The sequence below is a fragment of the Rhea americana genome, unplaced genomic scaffold (assembly GCF_003343005.1).
Source record: "Rhea americana isolate MKP2758 unplaced genomic scaffold, rheAme1 scaffold_15, whole genome shotgun sequence".
Taxonomy (NCBI): domain Eukaryota; kingdom Metazoa; phylum Chordata; class Aves; order Rheiformes; family Rheidae; genus Rhea; species Rhea americana.
In genome coordinates this window covers 420,732-440,344 of record NW_028185594.1, presented here as the reverse complement: position 1 = coordinate 440,344, position 19,613 = coordinate 420,732, and the positions used below count along the sequence as shown (strand labels likewise).

Sequence of the window (19,613 nt, the reverse complement as noted above, 5' to 3'; positions counted from 1 at the left end):
CAAAATGAGAATCAACACAGGAATGTGCTTTCTGAGTGTGTCCACTGCACTAATGACTACAAATAAAATGGTGCCCCTTTGCACATTTGGATTCATTTACCCAAGACATAAGTTAGCATCGTTACCCCATCTAGCATTCACATACATATCTTATTGTTGAGGGTGGCTTCTTTCCTTAACACCAGCTTCGTGAAGAGAAGGGCTCTTCGTTTCTCATTCCAGAAGGGGATATAACCATTGTATTCAATCCAGTAAGATGGAAGCAACGGAAAATACCAGGGAGCAGCCATACCATATCTCCCTGCATTGAGAAGATGATCATATTCAAGTATCTGCTTCTACARGACACACCACTATATGGGTATGCTCTAAAAAGATTTTCAGAGATCTCTCTCCTCTCTTGATGTGCTCACGAACTACGGACGCTATTGACATAGTAGGACGCATTAGCTGGTATATTATTCTGAGTAACTTCATAGCTGGAGGGCTGGAGTACTTCACTCCAGAAGACTGCTGTGTGCCTGTGGACTACTTCATTAGATGGTGAAGAAAAGCAAAAGACAAATGTACTTCTCTTGCCCACAGCAGGAATTACTTTTTGAAATCAAATGATAAGTAATGCAACACAAAATCACTTGCCTGACAAATGCAGGCTAACATGCTCTGTTCTCATTTTCACCAACCATTTGCACACATCCTCCCTTGTCCTTGGTCCCAGTTTATTCAGGGGTCTCAACTACCCATGTGATAAGCAAGGGAACCCTAATGCTTCCCTGCTCTGCCCTGTTCCAGGATCCATTAATACTCTCAGATATCCACCAAGACATGCCCCTTTTGATCCAGAAATGGAGGCATCCTGTGTGTGCAGACTGCCTTACTGCCTTAATCCTGGAATCGGCCAACGTTACATTCACTGTTTTCTACAGGAGACAGTACTGCACCTCCCTCAAAGCTTCACATCCTTACCTGGGAAAACATTCCTTATATACCATCCCAAAATAAAGTAAATGAAGGAGTCTATCAGGATGAGCCAGCACATCCAGCCAAAGGAAGTGTTATCTCCAATCATTGGTGATTTATACATGTTGTCCCACTGCAGACCTGGAGAAAGGAATTTAGAAACACAAATAGAATCCATGTTAATGAAATGTCACAATCATGACGGCTTAAAGCACAGTTTTATCTACGATAAACATACCTACACCTTGGGCCTCATATCGAGCAATGTATTGACTTGCATAACTGAACGCAGTTGGAGACAACAGGCTCTTTGGAATAAGAAAAAATGAAAACAAAGAATTTATGAGTCAATCGCAAAGAGAAATCAAGATAGTCAACAACTAGATACCTCACTGACTTGATCCAAGAGCCAGAAATAYTAATGAGATTTTTTTCCATTGGTCACTGTGAGCACTGGACTAGGTCGACACTTCCAGTGACTGGCTATCATGCTGTCCTGAGCAGCATTCCTTCCTTTTGTTTCCCATACTCAGGGCCYGACCTCCTTCCTCACACAGGACACTGATCTTCCGTGAGAAAACATATACTGAGAGGTAAGGAACATGAGTAATTAGCTGCCTTAGGTAGAGTCACACAAATAGATGGTGAAGAGCTTAAAAGCAGAGTGGATCTGTTTTTGAGAAATTYAGCTTAGGTTTATGCAATTAAGTAGTGCTTGAGAATGATGTGACACGTGGCTAATAATTTTACTGCTTGCTTTAATGGGTGTCACTTCTTGAATTTGGTGGACTTAAAGGAAACAAATCTGGCTTCTGGAACCTAAGTATCTAGGTGACAGCTACATAATTTCTTTGACAAGAAATAATCTACCTGTTTCTACCTGTGGCAAGAGGCACRGCTTTACATCTCTTCATGGTTAGGAATTTGAGATACACTAACTAAAAGATGAGCAGAGCCAGCTATGAGAGAAATAGGCACTGCGCAGCCTTCGTTCACAGCCCTGCTACTTAGACCCCTTACCGAACACAGCCTTGCTGTTCACTGTGGCTGGAGCTAACCCATTTTGCTTTGTGACTGGCAATGGCAAAGTACATAGCTCAAACTACTACGACTCRGCTGACAGGTTGGAATTAAAATGTCACAAGTATTGCTTTCAGTCATGGGACACAACTAATTCCAAGTTTGCCTCGAGCAGTCCCCCGACAACTTTCCTCTTGTCACATGCTGTAGTGTTTGTCAATGCCCACTAGTAGAGTTTAGAAAGGCACCAAACYCATGCGCATTTGTGATATAAGCCATATCAGATATAAGCCACACTTACGGAAGGTTAGTGTCCATTTTCACACATGTGATCCTTCTTACTGAAAAACAGAACTTACCAGTAGGCTCTTCACAGAGAAGCTCAAATGATTCTCAATGACAAGCAAMACAATGAAGGGGAAGAAGGTGAGGATGTATACGAGACTGCCCACCAAGGCTGCTATGTTGGTGTTGTTGAAGAAAACACTGATGAAGTAGCTCATGGCTATGATGGAGAGGCTGTAGTCCATAAGGTACAGGAACAGGAGYGCAGTGTTTGTTTTYGGAAGGATGTCACCCACTTTCAGCACAATGATGAGGAAGGTGACAGTGATTAAAAGGAAGATAGCGCACTCTATGAACCAGGCGATGAAATGGCTGCTGGCATTAACGCCCATCATTTTCATGTACTGCACAGAGAAAGGAGAAAGAATGAACCACAAACAACTCCTTATTAAGGGATCTTTTTGCTGATATTGATCTGTTTCATTTTTCTCTTTTCAATGTCTCGACAGAGTATAAAATCAAAACATGCTCTTTCACATTTTGGCACACTGCCATCTTGCTAACCAGGGAGAAACCAAGCACTTACGTTTCTGGAACGCCCTATGTTTGCAAAACAGTCCACTGCAAAGGGTAAGACAGATGGGATCTACGAGTATGAACTGTTGCAGCCCCAAAGCAACTGCTACCTTAGATTTGTTGCTTTTTTAAAGCATTTTCCTTACTTTCAAAAACAGGACCATGGAACTGTGGGTGGCTAGAGCGTAAAAACTCTTTCTCAAAGCATCTTTAAAACAAAAACATTTAATCCTCCCCAAAAGACACTGAYGGGCAAATTAGCATGGTTATAATGAAGCAATATTCATTTATATTATCTGATGAACAAGTTGATAAGACTCATGTAGAACTGTAAATTTATATTACAAAATCCCAAAGAAACAATAACTGCTGGCATTTTGCTGTAGATTATTATACACCTAGAAGGACTACTGACACCCAGGTTCTTAGAGACCATGAAACTGGATTCCCAAAACTAGGGTAAGGGACTGTCAGCTAGTCCCTGGGGTTCATTCATTTTAATCTCATTACAGTTCATAGAGTGTCTTTTCTTCAGAATGTTTTTGGGTAAACCAGCATTTGATTCCATGGTACCAGATGAAGAACAAATCTGCTCAAGCTTTTGTGGCTTGCCGAAGCTTAGTTTTGTAAAAGTTCTTTGCTGTTCATCTCTGTTGACTTTGTTCACAGTGAAAACCTGAATTAAGTAAATTCCCTTTGTCTCAATGTCATTTCTTTTCCAATAGGCAACCTGAATCAAGAACTCCATTTCAGAGGAGCCGATATAAGATGCAGCACCTTCTGAAATATTTAGTAATTTGAAGGATAGGAAATGAGTTCACTTTTCATATCTGCATCCCCACCAGGTATGATTCAAAATAAGTTTTTAGAGAGCCYTTTTTAATCTTCAGAAGCTTGTAATTTTGTGACATCCCAAAGTTTCTAGTATTCAGAACTAAAAAGTAACATTCTCACCACTTTAAGGGCAAATATCCTGCATTTTTACAGTTTTGAACTTGGTTACAATGTCAGAATTCAAGCAGTGCAGGTCAAACAATAGGTATTTAAAGTATCATTTTCCTTAATGCTCATTTTGCTCCATTTAATACTGCACATGAGATGTACTACTCACTAATAAGGAAAATCTCTTTATAATTTTGCATGCCACAGAAAGCTTCAACGTACCTCATAAAGCCTCAGATCTTTCTCTTGAACAAGTGTTTTAACAAAATCAGCTATAAACAGTACCCAGGCAGCCATCAGAGCAAATGGAAGAGAGTAGGTCACGCTGGTTAAGAACCTGTAAAAGGCAAATGTAGGCTTCAGCTGAATACAAAATGTTCTGAGGATTAAGGATTTATACTGAATATATTTTTCAGAATAATACTTTGGCGCAGGAAAAGACATGCTTATATTTCAAAACACGGAATATAATTAATAATCATAAAAATGCTATTTTTCCATGAAACTCCTGACTGTTTCAATTTTTTTTTTTATATTTATTTATTTAACCATAAGGATATTTCTAGCCAGATTCTGGAAGCAATTTTCCACAGAAGCATCACTAGCAGGAGCAGAAACTGCCACCAGCAGGAACATCTAACTCTGATGGAGAGCATCCCTCTTTTTGAGAAATCACAGCAGCCAGCCACAACTCTCAGCTCTGTCAATAATGGCCAAATTTTCTGACTAAGYCATATAACTTGTTACTTGAGTTTGGATTTAGGCACTTCCCAGAARAGAGACGTATCTGCCCCACTAACGCACAGGCAGGTGCTGCAGACCCAGGCCTGCAACGCGGTCTTCACAATTCTCTGCTCCTGGCTTTAATCAAAATCTTCCTTCCATGCCAAATGTGCTCAGAAAAAAAGAAGTAACAATGGCCAACAATAAAATCCTCCTTCTGTGACGGAAAGTGTGCTTTTATAGCAGGGGATTCACTTCATTGTGTCTATAGGGCTCATGCTTTCCTCCTTTATTTCTAGACCTGGCTTTAAACAAATATCARTGTTATTCCTGGGAAAAGTTTAATGTACAGTAACAGTAAAAAAAATGAACTTTAGAGTTTCATAATTTTCTCCMTGAAAAACTGAAAATTTCCCCCAAAGCAGTGCTTTCAGGAAAGGCTTCTGTACAATGAGCCCATATTTATAACAAACAGTAAAAAGGCATTTCASTAGCTCTACTTTTTCTTTCTTTTTTGGCGGGGGGCTAACACCTTGTGCATGATCTCCAGGCTATTAAAAATTCAGCATTTCCCCACACCTTCTGTACAGTGGTGTACARACTTCTCTCCGTTTCCCTAGAGGGAACTATGCGATAACAATCAATACACATTCATTTTATAATGATTTCTCCTGGATGCAATTCCAAAGCCTTTAGGTATTTTAATAATTGAGCAAACTCATGTCCCTCTGAACCTGGGGAGGGAATCCCAAAGGCAAGCTGTTCTTTGGCAGCCCAACAACAGGAAAGGGAGCAGAWAACCCTGTACTAACCCTGCCCCCCAGCAGCCGTTTAATCACGGTCTAGAAGTATCTCACAACAATAACCCATAYCTTTGCTGCAAGAAGTTGATGTTTCCTTTGAATGCTTACTGCCTGTGTACTTACAGGAACAATTAAGTGGCRGGCACTTTGCATGCAGTTACCTTAACAGGAGATTATAGATCCCTAGCTCCCCTAAGTGACAAGGCAATACAAGGTTAATGCATGTCCTRCAGCTCCCACCGTCCTTCAGCTCACGCCGGAGAGATGCAGGCTTTTCAGTAGGAAAAGCTCCTGGTTTAGTCTGCACTCTTGGTCTAAGTGAGAAATCTGTACTGTCAGTCATGGCATGACCATYTCCCCTGCCACTAATATTTGCTGAACATCCTTCACTGCTTTGTAATGGACATGAAAKTCCTTCCTTGTGCGTTTTCCACCCACTTCAGCCACCAGCTGCGGTCAGGGTAGTAACTCCGAGGAAGTACCACGCTGCCAGGTTTCCAATGCCAACCAAAATTGTCTTGCCAGAGGGGCAGGTCCTCAGCTGTGAGAAATTGGCTTCTCTGCATTGCATTTGGCAGAGTTACAGTTTATACTAGCTGCAGATCTGGCTCAAGATGAGTGGAAATGAAGATAATCCAAAACTTTTTGATCCGTTTYATCATTCAAAACTTATTCTGGTCCACAAACCGCTAACACTGCAGTGCTCTATATAATAGGCTGTTAACCCTGACAACTCAGTGCATCAAAAGCTCCTCTGTCTTCCTTCATTATTGTGGAGATGAATGGTACAATTTCCTCTTCCCTCTTACTATTTTTAACATATCTGTGAGAGAGATGCTTGCATTGAGAACTATTCACTATGCACTGAATACTAGCCAGAATTGCTGAAATGAATAACAAACATGACAGCTAGATAGCAAAATTAAAGAATGGAGCTCATAAACTTAGGGACTCTTTTTTGCCCTCAAAATACATTTTCTTATTCTGTTGTAGCGCCTGTGTGTAAACATGTGCAGAACAAGCCAACAGTCACATCCTTTAACATGAGCTCTACCAATTCAAGTCTCAGTTCCACTACATGTGAAACAGGGACAGCACATTTCACCTGCTGTAGAGCTTGCAGTTATTATGACAATTCAGGTACATACAGAGCATTGAAAATACAAGACTGGGGAAACTAATTAGAGGACATTAATACCAGAGTGCAAAATTCCCTCTTTTCTGACCCTTGGAAAATCCCCAAAAGAAACTTTTGATTTCTGTCCCATGAGAATACAGTGTTAAGGAAATCAGTGCAACAGGTGAACTCCAGTCAGGTCAAATGAACTAACACAAAACACAAAGATTAAAAAAAAAAAAAATCACATAAACTTACATATCCTTATTATAGCAGGGGTAAGGCATGGCCTGGACTTGAACAGCTACATCATCTGGACTCTTCCCAGTCTGTAATTCAATAATAGCTCTTTCAATGCTGTCCTGGATATAGATAAACGCCCGGCTGTAAATCTGGCTCTGTGAGGTTGAATTGTGTGGGCCCACTGTCCAAATGCGCTCCCTTATTCTGTTGGTAGTTTGAGTAATCCTGCTGCTCATCCGGATGGTGTAATTRAGCATAGGAGGGAGAGCCAGAGCCCCACGAACAGCATGCTGATGGGTGCGATGACTTGAAGGCAGCTTGAAAATGATACCTTAGAAAAGAAAGGGAAAACGCTTTCCTTCACTCAGAGCAAATAGCAGGTGAGCAGTACACACAGATACATAAAAACTTCTATTTTCTATTAGTCTTTCTTTTATACAACAATCCCTCACCTAGTTTCTCTGCTACACAAGAAATACTCAGACAGGTAGGCTGCTTATGGTCACTACTGAGGGTCTGGAAGCAGAAAGCACACATCATTGCAGCCACTTGTACTTTCAATATGACTGATGATCCTGAATGCTAAATACTCCCCCAGAGCTTAAAATGCTTTTCCCATCAAGTATTCAGAAAAAACAAAGGCTCTCAAAATAACCAGCTGTGTTCGGAAAAATCTTAGTGTTAACACAGACTGTCATATCTATTGTGTATGTCACTCAGCATGTGCACTGTTTGTAAATGTACCCAAACGTTCTCTATCAACAGATCTTGCATAGCAATGCTTTAACCTAAAAACACAGACATTGTTTTAAAGAAGGTCATGTTCATGGCCTATATTTTTCTGCACAAAGGATCTCCTACAAAGCTGAGAAATGTCTTAGAATCTAAAAGCTTGGTAAGTTCCTGTTAGGCAATGGCATGCTGTAAAARTAGTCTGATTGACAGGTTACCTTTTTGTTTTAAAATGCCTATTTGAAGAGAGGTAATGCCATAGAGGTTTCTCTTTCCAGAATATTTCGCATAATTATTCCACATATAAACTATGAAACTGAATGGAGGACAAACACAGAGGAAACTTGTCTTTTCCCACTGAAGCATTATTATTATCATGGTCTGATGTTTGTAGAAAAGTTTATGTCAATACTTCAAATATGAGATGTAAAACCAAACAGGTCAAGGGATTTATAAGTAAATCCTAACTGAGAAGATATTGTGTATTTTTTTTAAATTAAGCTAGGTGTTTATCATTCAAATTTAGATAATCTCCTTTCTTGCCCYCATCTCATTCTGTGGTTTAACTCGAAGCTTCAATCCACTCCTACAAATGTTAAGGCTGTGACCATGAAGAGACACTGTAGTATTGATGCGTTTGGCTGGAAAATCTAAAGAGTTTAATATCTTCTGACAGAGTGGATGGCCTTGTATCTTTCTTGAGTAAAAGACTTTCTTTTCCTTTAGAGRGTAGCCAGAGAGAARGCAGCTTTGTCATGAAGATCTACCAGGGGAACTGAAAMTTTGTTCAGCTGAGAACTAACCTGRAGAAAAGACAAGTCTACCAAAGGCTTTCTATATGAATAGTGAAGGTATAAAAACACGTAGGTTTAAAAAGGAGAGTGTAAAACAGTGCCATGAGGAAGTTTGAGTGTGCTGCTGCCACATCCACTGGGTAAAAACCCCATTGTTGCATGGTTGGAGCCATGACCACAACAGTCACTGATGGAAAGTCAAATCTGTTGCACTGGACTCTCACTCTGTAGGCTAATTCTAATCAACAGGGAAATTCAAGACTGTCACGTACTTGCAAAAAGCTCATTCCTCAGAAAGAGCTCTTTGGCCACCATTTCCATTTCCTCTACGTTTTTGGCTGCTTGAATGCGATTAAATGAGACACAGGAGGACACGTTCACAGCAAGAGTAGCTAATGTATTCAGCTGACTGACAATGTCAGCGTTGTTCTGTAATTCCAGCCGAATATTATCTGTAATAAAAATAAAAATCAGTAGCATCACCACACACAACAGAAGCAGCATCAAATCATTTCGCTCTTTACACAAAATGACACCAGGAAGGAAGAAAAAGCATCACAGTAAACATTAAGTGTAAAATAACATTGCTGCACTTAACAGGGCAATGAAGGCATGTTGTTGACCCAATTTTTATGTTAATCACTTGTAATATACTCGTGAGTTTGCCCTTGGGAAAATGCCAGCAATGAAATGTGACAGCCATCCCAAATCAGAAGTCGCTACTAACCTGCTGGGTTTTTAGACTCGCKTGTGATGCTCGCCATTCATTCTACATCTAATGGCTTTTGATGTAATCAGCACATCTGCTRTCTACTCTGTCTCAGGGGAGAATGTGCTTTTTTCCAAGCACGTCAACCAAAAGTTAGGTCTGTTGTGCTGATGTGTGTACTAAACCTGATAATGCAGTTTAATAAAGATACTGGTGTTTCCTGTCTGTTTTAAAAGGTGACTGCATAATGCAGTGTAACTAATACGGAACAGCTGCTGCAGGAAYGATGATTTTACTGGGAGCGCAGACAGAGGTACTACTCGTGAGATGACTAATACGCAGGGTTCACTGTAAACAGTAGGTTGATATCCTTTAGACTGTAATGGACTAAAGCCACCCCTGGCTTATGCTGAGTTTTCCTTGCACAAGCTAAATTTGTGTTACAGCTATGACCATCCACTGAAAAAACAGGAAGGGGCTACACAGCCAGCTAGGAGGGGCTGTGATCACTGTGCTGCACACTAACATGGTACATCCCCCCTCTGTTAGCTGACAACTCTCAACGCAGATCAGGAACTCACTGTGAATGACCATGCAAGACTTCTGAAGAACAACAAATCCTGGCAGAGCATCTTACCAATGTCCTTGACTTGATCAGCCTGGGTTCTTTTATTTTATTCCTTCCTTTTCTGCTCTGGGAGATTTTCAAGCTAAACCCTGATGGTGATGTGAGTGAGTTCTCTACATTTCCCATCAGAGTCCTAGGAAGCTCATTTAAAGTTCTAATTATGGCTAAACAGTGTCCTCCAGTGGCCACAATCAGCTGCAGAGATTCCCATCCTGCTATTCCTGCAGTGTTCCCAAGCAGCTTCCCTTCAAACAGGCCCTTTGCTTTCTGGGAGACTTTGCCCATAGACTACTAGGTTTTTAAATGACAGCTGAGATTGCCTTGTGTTAAAGATCAGATACTGGCCAGAGGAAGAGCGGTACCAGAGGATGGATGCAATATGGTGACTCTGGAACTGCCAGGCCTTTAGTACAAACAGGAGGRCAGCATACACGGAACAACTTACCCAGCTCATTTATTTGACTCAGAAGTTCAACTGCATCCAAATCCACCATTAGCTTGATAAAAACCTGCACAAAGGGATTCTGCAGGGCATTCTATCAACAAGTAAAGAAGGAAAGCATCAGTTTAACCACAAACTCTGTGAGCTTACTCAGTGTATTTCTAAAATAGACTTGCTTCCTTCACAGAGCATTTGTACAACCTCCTCTTACTCCTTTCTTGACCTTCCACTTTTCACTCTGTATGGCATGATGGGGAAATGTTAGCAATGAAAAGGTCTTACAAAACCCTGTGAGTCCAAGCTACTGTTTTCTTGGAATCAACAGAGGACACCTACTGACACCTCTAGGCATTAGACTTCCACGGAAAAATTTTGGGCCTGAAATCTTAGTAAATGTCACTTCTGTTTGTTTTAGAGTCCTGTGAATACAGGCAGAATGCAATGGATGGAGTCCAACGTGTAGCTTAGGAGACCAGCTGTCACATTTTTGTTTGAATTGTACATTATTCCACAAAAAAGTGCAGTCAGCAGAGAGTATTTCATTTCATTTTTACATACTCCACCCTGGATTTTCTCACTGTTCCATGGATATTGCAATGCACTCTAGCCACTGAAATTAACTTATAATGTTTTAGGGTTCCAGAGATCTCATTTCTATAAAAAGCCACAATAGTTTTGTAAGAAAAGGAGACAATTTTTACAGTTTTGGAGAACACAAAACAAGTATATGAAACACTACAGCATTACTGCTTTCTGCATCCAAGCAAAGACAGGCTCCTTAGGAGGGGAAAGGGAAATTCTATTTAGATTCACTGAGGTACAAAGACATCTTCTAGTTCTTATGTGTGTACCCAGAACTACATGCTTATTATAGATACTTTTTCATTTTCTGAAAAAGTCATTTCTTGTCTGGTCTCGGCTGGCTGGATCACTCCATCAAGCAGAAAGTTAATTTACAAACTGCAGAGTGTTCCCCACTCATCTTAGCCTTCCAGCAGGCCTCAGCATGGCCAAAGTGTCAGGGAGCATATTATAGACAATCATTTCAGAAAGAGCATTTGCATGGCAGGGTGCTTTGGGAGTATTTTTATTAAGAAAACAGGCAGGCATGGCTGGGAACTGAAAGACAGAAACCTGAGAATGGCTTCCCTAGTAGAGTAAGGTCTCCCTGGACACACTGGAACCCCAATTTATTTCAGTGAAGAAATCACCCTCCCAAATCACTCTTGCAAGAGGCACAACGGAGATGAAACCCTCATACCTTGATAATCGGAACTGTTTGGTTCAATTTAGTCAGTGAATTCATGATGACAGGAGACTTGTCCAGCCACTCCTGGGACTTCAGGGATAGGTCAGCCATCTGCTTCAAGGTTGTATTAGACTACAAAAGAAACCCGTAACGCCACATAAGGATCCATTTACTCATTGTCTTAAAGCTTTTTTTAAAAAAATAAAAGGCCCAAGACCAAATTTGGGTTCTTTAGGATTTTTCTTAGCATCCTATCGCTGTTTGGCTAAATACCACCTTAGCACATGTTGAAATTGGATGTAAAGCTCATATGCAATGTCTAGAGCAYAGAGCATGTCTTGTATGCCAGCTTTCCTTCTATCATTATCCTGCTTGCCAGCAAGTGCTGGTTAGCATTTGTCCTAGGAGACATCTTTCTATTATTGCCTGAAAATACTGGGGTGAAACTTCATGAACTGAAGGGCTTAAGAAAATCATATCATAGATATAAGACCAACAGCAATTGTTTGGCAGTAAGATTTATACAAAGACAAAGGCTGGAATAAAGGATGCAACAGCAGTGGAACTAGGAAAAAAATACTTTGATTAATACTCCAAATAGGCAGAAAATAGACTTTGCTTCTCAAAAAAAAGCCAGCCTGTGTTGGACACAAACTAAAATCCCTTTGAGTAGGCATATCCTGGTGAACTATAAACAAAGTCATACCTTCTCCATGATTGCTCGAGTTTCTGGAGTATCTGGTGTATAAAGGATCTTCCCAAGCACCATTGGTTTTAAGAAAGACCAAATTAAAGCTCCAGTAGGGGTCTTGACCAAGTCCAGGTAAAAGGATAAACAGAATGGTGCTGCAAGGGGAGAAAAATCAAACAAATTGTCCAGAGCACAAGTAGACCAGACACAAGAAAGCTACCAGCGTGTTCTTTCCGTCTGCTCAGTTTGTTGCTGTGTCCAAATTACTTCAGAGCTCTTTTCTAAGACTCCCGTGTCTTGACAAAAGCAATCCACCATCATCTCCTCTTGCTGAATCCAAAGCAACAGGAGTCTCACTGTTTAAGCTAAGATTCTCTCCTTGAAGGTTAAATTGAGTTTTTGTGAACTCAGAGGAGCCAATAATGTCAGTGCAGTCAGAAAAACTATAAATCAAGAAAAAGCAGTGACCTGTCAAGCCCTAAAACCAAATCATCAGCAACTGGGAAATACTGCACCATCAAGTACTGTTCCTCTACAGATGCTGTTTTCCTTTTAACTTTTACGAAAATAAGCCACCAATAAACAGAGCAGTGCAGATTCTCAGCTAGCGTAAATCACCGGCTCTCCAGAAGCATTTTGGGAAACAACTTACTGCTGAACCTCTCTGGAAACATTTTGGTTTAGCTCTAAAATATCTTTGCTTCAAGGTAAAGCCAAGCTTACTGGAATCATGAGGAATGCCATATTTCCTCATCTTCTTTTGGACATGGGCATCCTCCACGGAAGAACTGTTGCCTACAGGGTCTTCAAAATCAGGAAGCAAAGACTCAAAAAACAGGGGTGTGATTTCCTGGTTGCAGAGAACTTTTGACATGGACTTAAATGTGCCTTCCGTTATCCCAAAGTTGTTTGATTTCAGTAAGGTCTGCAGAAGACAGAAAAAAAAAATGCCAATGAATCCTATATGTTAAAAGCATCCCATTCTGAGGGGAAAGAAGGATGGCAGAATTAGAGAATTCTAATTCTTACTAGAATTAGACAGCAGGTATTAAACATTTTTATAGATTTATTTTCTTCTCTCTACAAAACAAGGGGCTTTCCTTGGAAAGCCTGAAACTATCTGCATATTTTTTTGTACCCTTACTGGAACACATGAACATAAAATGTGCCCTTACGGCTAACCTCTCCTATAACAGATGTGGGAAATTTACTTCAAGGCATGAGATACAATGCAGAAATTGCTTGTAATGCGTGTAATGAAGGTGCCTGGCAACACTTATGCATCCTGGGTTACAAAAGAGAGTTTATCACATAGATGTGCACATCCCTTATCCCCATGCAGTCCATGACTACATATGGTCCTGCTATGACTGGGCAAAGTGATTACCAGTGCTACCTGGGCTGCCATTCACTGCAGATCAGAGGAGGGGATCCAGAACTGGATGAATTTAGTAAAACCTTTCGAACAGGTAACAGCTGTCAGAACAGGACTAGGCTCATATTGAATGGTCTGGGCAGTGCTGAGGGTGCCCAAAACCTGACCTGATCTAGTTTATGCCTAAGCTGGGGCTGATTTTTGCTGTTGACTTGAATGGCTTTGGATAGCCTTTAATAGGCAGTTCAGTTCTCCAGTTGTTTCCATCTGTCCCCTTCCACTGCACCTGTACATTTTCTCGAAAGCCAACCCTGTTTCGAGACAGTTGTTCATCCCCCTGTCCCTCAACCATGTCAGGCACATGACCATCGCACTGCTCCAAATCAAAACATGCATCAGAAGGGAACATGAGAGTTTGGCAGAAACTCTTCTTAGGACACTGCTGCTTTAAAATAGATTTTKATTCAGTAACCTATAATTTAAGGCACCTGCAGCTTCTAGAATAAGAGATTTCTGTGCAAACAGTTCCAAAAGTGTATTCTCTCCAAAACAAATGCACACTACACATACCTTAGTCAGAGGCACATTTCTAGACTGTCGGAGCTTTTTGAGTGAATGAATAGCTTGTAGCAATGGATGCATGCCAGATTCTACCTGGTGTCTGAAGTATTTTATTTCTGTCAGAAGGCCTAACATCTTGTCCACAGGTTTCTGAAGATCCTTAGGGAAAAACATCTACAAACAACACCAAGGAAATCAATTACGATTAGCAGGAATCTCTGTGTGCACATACACAGACACCCATATTCTTGTGTTGATTCTAAGGCAGAGATTGTGGCTTTTCCAAACAGCTAGGAGGCTTAGAGAACAGAAGTCCCACAGGAAATGAGTAAGATTTGTATTTCTAAATCCTCTAGTGCTTTCGCAAACCCCTTCTCTGAATATTACATAGTCTCAATAGAGCATCTTTCCAAACACCTACAATTGGGAAACGTTCATCAGAAATTGTATCTGAGCCTCTTAAAGGTAGTATATTGTACAACATAAAGGTCAGACACTACAAGTGGTTTTTGAGTCAAATTCATTGGCATTCTCATTTAATAATCTGTTTTCCCCAGGACCTCCTCTGTAGCATTTTAAAACATGCATTGAATACGTACTTCTTAGTGAATGTATTTTGGTATGTCACTTATGTAGTTATACATGTGGGGTATTTGAATCATGTAACTACCTGGCAGTGACAACTGGGTTAGGGAAATCTATTTTTCTGGACTTGCTTCAGGGCTTTTCTTTTCAAATGATTAAAAAAAAATAGCCCAGTGTTTTATTTTGGGGAAGCCTGAACCCAGCTGGGAATGTTCGAGAGGTTGTGACAGCATATAAATGATACTAGCACAGAGGGAGACATTTAGAGCAAGTCCAGTGCCTTTAAATAAGGTCTGCTGGTTTACACCAGCTGGGATCTTCATTTATATCCACACTGTTACAACACAGATATCCAATAAAAAATACTGCATTAGCAAAGCCTGATCTTTGGCTTGTGTAAATCAGCATAGCTTCTGGCCACCGCAATATTTTATGACCTTTCAGTCACTACATGCAGCAAGGACTACAGAAAGTAGTCTACAAACTCAGCACTAACCTTGTATAGGAAATTGTAAATGTCTAAGTGTCGCAACAGAGTGACTCCCAGGATGTATGTCTTACGTGTCCTTTCTGAAAGGGAGAGACTGCAGAACTCCTCTGCTACTGTTTGCAGCTGTGGGTCAGCAGGATGGCCAGTACAAGACTCTAGCTGGAGGATCAGAGAAATGAGCTATGGAAGAAAAGGAAGAAAAGATTTGTTAGGGGCTAGACTGCTTCAGTATGCACAGATTAATCTTGTCTTGCTGCTGCTCTTTCCAGAATGTCCTATTTCAGCCAGAAAATGTCTACCCATTACTCCTGCTTCAAGGAGCAAATCTTAAGGATTGTACTTCTGTGTCAGCTTGCACATCAGTAAAGGCTTTTCCTGTTGACTGACATGTGCAATTTCCTATTGACTGATGCATGCAAAGTTTGGAAAAGCGTGTGCTGTTTGGGGCTTGGTCCAGACTAGGTGTTTKGGAAGAGGAAAAGCATCTGGAGCTCTGCTGGCACACAAGGCTGAGAAAACTAAACCCATCTCTCATTACAGAGATCTGTGTCCTGGGAGGCTGTTTTTGGATCCCCGACTGCTCTCATGAATCCCGGTTAGAATTGTGCTTTTCCATCTGGACTGCAACAAATCCTTATCACTGAGGACCCCACTTAGTCCTCATTAGTCTGTTACAGTGAACTGTGCCCTTGCCACGGATCTGAGCAATCGCTCACCAAGCAGTGCGTGGCTGCTTACCAGCTACTGGTGACAGTCAAACCATATGGCTCTCAGTCTGCAGCAGCTGAACTGACATTAGTGACTTCTACTCCATACCTGATGGCCACTTTATCTTTAACACACACTGCTGTCTGTCCCTGTGGGATCATACTCCTCTGTCTTCTGTCATGTGTTCTGTGATCTGCTCAGCTGTATTCACCAACAAATCATGGATTTAACAGTCAGAGGTAAAATCAAGAGGACCTTCCACCAGAATGACAGTGAACTTACCTGAGTGCTGTTTTCTGGCAGAGATGCTTCCAAGAGAGCATCAATGCTGGCTGTGGACATTCCTGTTGTGTTTCTGAGATCCTCTTTGAGCCGGTCCACATTTTTAAACATTTCTCTTAACTTTTCTGTAAAGCAAATAAAAACCCCCTAATTTATATTACAGTTTTCTCCAGACATGCAGCAGTMTGAAGCACAGAGGACTTTGTGTTTAAGCCAACTTTGCTCAATATTACACCTAGGGGCATAGCTCCCACTATGCCTAGACCTGTCAGCTTGAGGTCACAGTGGACGATTTGACTGTAAAACCTAGCACTTAAGACTGCAAACTTTTTAATCGGCAGGAACGTACAGCACTTCCATCCTTTACCCAAGTTAAAGGCTTTCATCACATAGGGAGTTTCTGGGCAATGTAGAAAACAACAGGCAGTCTAGAATTGGCTCTAGAATTATTCTAAATCCCAAGGAAATCCAAAGGAAACAGTGTACGCTTATTTCATCAAGACAGCTTTTTCCTGAYAGTTAAATGAGTCCTAGGATTGCCAGCAGAAATTATAGTATTAGTGATGATGTTCATAAACCAACATTGTAAAGTAAATATGGGAAACTACCTTGTTCACTAGTATCTCTTAAATTCTCAGTGATGTTCAGCATGGAATTCAAAGTAGTCATATACTGAGGAATATCTTGAAAGAAAGCAATCTCTGGTACATTTTCTTGAAACCTAAATTGGAAGACAACAATAACAAACAAGAAGTAAAAGGGGGAATATGAAAAGAAGGCAAGAAGCCTTTCAATCATTTCATAAACAGAGTATTTCGGAAGCATAACTCAGAGAACCTCACCACTTTATTTGCGACTGGATGTTTGTGGCATCCCCAATTAGAATATCTCGAAGCTCTTGGGAGACTCTTCTATGATTCAGTACATTGGTCACAATTTGATTGCTAAGTTCAATAGTGCGGTGGAGCTGCTCATGAGATTGACTCTGTTCACACAGTTCTTCAAAGCTAACATTAGGGAGATGGCAAATGTGCTGTATTGACTTAAAACTCCTGTAGTCACAAAGAAGTGTTGTCAGATCCCGGAGGTGAGATATCTTTAAATGAGATTTTGAAAAGGAAGAGAAATAAACAGAAACAGTCATATGATAGCATTATAAAGGACAAGTTTTTAATAGCTGCTCCTTTGCATTTTTCATTAGGATTAAGTATTTTTATGTATTTAGTTCTTTCAGAACAAGGTTCTGAAGGTCTCAGATAGAACAGTTCACAGCAACTATTTCTGCAAGAGTTTGTGGCAGACCTGGTTATATAACATTGCACAGGATACAACAAACCTTGCAAGCCTTACCGTACCATTTCCTCTGTTTAATGTACAAACACAGTAATACCCAACTTGGACTCACCTGTTGACCAATTAATCTTCCCAGCAACCACACAAATCTACCCTGTGCAACAGATTCAGCCTATTGGGCACCATATGGTCTTACCTACTACAGTAGATGAAAAGGAGTTGGCTATAAGTCAGGACTTCCACCTCTGGCAGCCTGCTGTGTATAACTGCAATCCTTTGCCTACTTTTCATACCCAGACTTCCCTCTCATCTGTCATCACTATTTAGATTTTCAGTCTTTCATGGCAAGAATGGTCTTCTGCTTGCTGCCTACAAGTACCGGCATACTGAGACTCATGGTATTACTGCTATGGAAATATTAAGCAGCAACTGCAAGGCAAGCCAATGCCTTTAAAAGACAGGTCTGAATGAGAGAAGTAGAATACTATAGGGTTAAATATATATACTCTATATGGAGGAATGGTGTAAGCAGCATTTTATCCAAACGAGGCATTGCTAAATCCAAAGCTGATGGAAAAAATCCATGAATGAGTACTGCTTAGGTGCTTAATATCAGAAACTGTCACAGTGTTTTCAGGTATCTACTGCTAAGGGAGTATGCCAGGGAACATGGACTTTGGCCACGCTGCAGTTGGTGTAGCTCAGTAGGCATAGTGGTAACTGACTTAGCGGTACTTTTGGTACTGCCAGTTCCACTAATTTTCAACATGCCAGAGGTATCTAACTGCTGTTTGTGCCTTTGAAAACTCCTCCCTACATATTTCTCAAATGAAGCTAGGCAGCTAGGAAATGGTACTATCAGCCTCAGCTCTGCAAGGTGTTTTGCTAACTCTAAACCTACTAAATTTCAAAGCTACTGGTGTACTGATTTATGAGGAACATGCTGCCACTGGCAATCTGTGCTCATGCTTTTGGGATGTATGACAGAAAATAGAAGCCATTCTATAAAAAAGGCTGGGAGGACAGGACTACCTCWACCTTCTCTGAAACCTGGGGGAACACAGGGTAGGGGCTGGTATAGGAGACAAGTTTCTCAGCCTAGATTAATGGTAACCTTTAAGTACAGGCAGCAGACACAAAACAGATTTTCAGTCCTGCCTTCTATCAGCTGTTTTTCTAAAACATCATTTTCCATATCTGTTTTCCAAAACCTCCACTGCATATTTGTGTGTCACTGTGGGATGTCCTTCAAGTCAGCATTTTAAGCAGGCTCACTTTTAGCTTCAGGAGTTCTGGTATAGATGAATGTTTCTCAACAGTATTATTTTGCATGAAAGGGTCCTTTTTCAAATGAGTTTGCTTCAAAAGCAGTGTGATGTTTTCTGTGGGAGTTAAAAAAAAAAAAAAAAAAAAAAAAGATAATTTAGACAAAACCCACCAAATTTGCAGAAACCTCACACATGGCAATGTCTGCACTTTGTCTCTGAGGTCTACTGAGCATATCTATTTTCCACCAAATTCACATGGCTCTGGACCTAGAAAATCACACTCAGAGACCTGGATTGTAAACTTTTGATTCTGTCTGAGCTCTGCTCCCATGAAGAAATCTACCCCACACTAAAAACAGGACTTTTGACTATGCCTGACCCTTCAGACACATTCAGTATCTCTGTGAGCAGAAAAACCTCTCCAATTTTACAATCAGCATATACAATGAACATCTATGTGAAATATGTTAACTCTCAAAATAACTGCTGTCATCTTAAGGGCACATAAAACTGTGAAGGGAATATAGGTTTCTATTTTTAAGGATTCTTTATCTGAGTGTCAGCAAACTGTCATCACATAGCAATGAGTACACATGTTTTTTGGACATAGTTGGATAGAAAATTTATATCCATAATGTGACATAACTCAAACAAAAAGGAACTTGCCTTCCTGAGGCCTCACAGCTCCAGTTAATTTCCAGCAAGTGAAAATATGCGGCACCTTTCTTTCCCATCATTAGATAAAACACTTTGAAAGACAAGCACAACCACACTCCAGCTAAGGTCCCACTACATTAATGAAATCGTGATTACCTGTCAATTTGCTGTCTTCAATTTCAGTGGCATTTATTAAACACATCAGGTAAGGATTGTAGCTGTTATTCACTGTCACCTGTAAGATGGTGTTTTCAAATTCTAAAAACAGAAATCTGAAAAATAAGATGGAGCTTAAATGAGATTCTCTTTCAGAAACAGACATATTACTGTGTGACCTGTCAGCTACATAGATGCTGCTCCTTGGCAGTTGTAAATAAAAAATCCAGATAAAGCCATGTGTCTCATGACATTTCCTAAGTGGGTACCCTCCCAATTTTATCAATTACTTTTTTTGTTATCACCCCAGTTGTCATTCACTCT

The 19,613-nt window shown here is 40.6% G+C and overlaps 1 protein-coding gene across 1 annotated transcript in view; it reads right to left on the bottom strand.

Annotated features, from left to right (window-relative positions):
• The window catches only part of ABCA12 (ATP binding cassette subfamily A member 12), a gene marked incomplete at its 5' end in the record, with an annotated part of 89,297 nt that overhangs the window by 35,166 nt on the left and 34,518 nt on the right, over positions 1 to 19,613 (bottom strand). The window contains 18 exons of the mRNA XM_085299541.1: positions 146 to 301; positions 967 to 1,101; positions 1,199 to 1,268; positions 2,340 to 2,669; positions 4,006 to 4,120; positions 6,685 to 7,000; positions 8,468 to 8,647; positions 9,978 to 10,068; positions 11,236 to 11,355; positions 11,930 to 12,069; positions 12,638 to 12,839; positions 13,860 to 14,024; positions 14,932 to 15,105; positions 15,916 to 16,040; positions 16,524 to 16,636; positions 16,758 to 17,011; positions 18,484 to 18,590; positions 19,290 to 19,405. Coding sequence (XP_085155667.1) covers positions 146 to 301; positions 967 to 1,101; positions 1,199 to 1,268; positions 2,340 to 2,669; positions 4,006 to 4,120; positions 6,685 to 7,000; positions 8,468 to 8,647; positions 9,978 to 10,068; positions 11,236 to 11,355; positions 11,930 to 12,069; positions 12,638 to 12,839; positions 13,860 to 14,024; positions 14,932 to 15,105; positions 15,916 to 16,040; positions 16,524 to 16,636; positions 16,758 to 17,011; positions 18,484 to 18,590; positions 19,290 to 19,405 — 2,909 coding nt within the window. The remainder of the gene's footprint in view (positions 1 to 145; positions 302 to 966; positions 1,102 to 1,198; positions 1,269 to 2,339; positions 2,670 to 4,005; positions 4,121 to 6,684; positions 7,001 to 8,467; positions 8,648 to 9,977; positions 10,069 to 11,235; positions 11,356 to 11,929; positions 12,070 to 12,637; positions 12,840 to 13,859; positions 14,025 to 14,931; positions 15,106 to 15,915; positions 16,041 to 16,523; positions 16,637 to 16,757; positions 17,012 to 18,483; positions 18,591 to 19,289; positions 19,406 to 19,613) is intronic.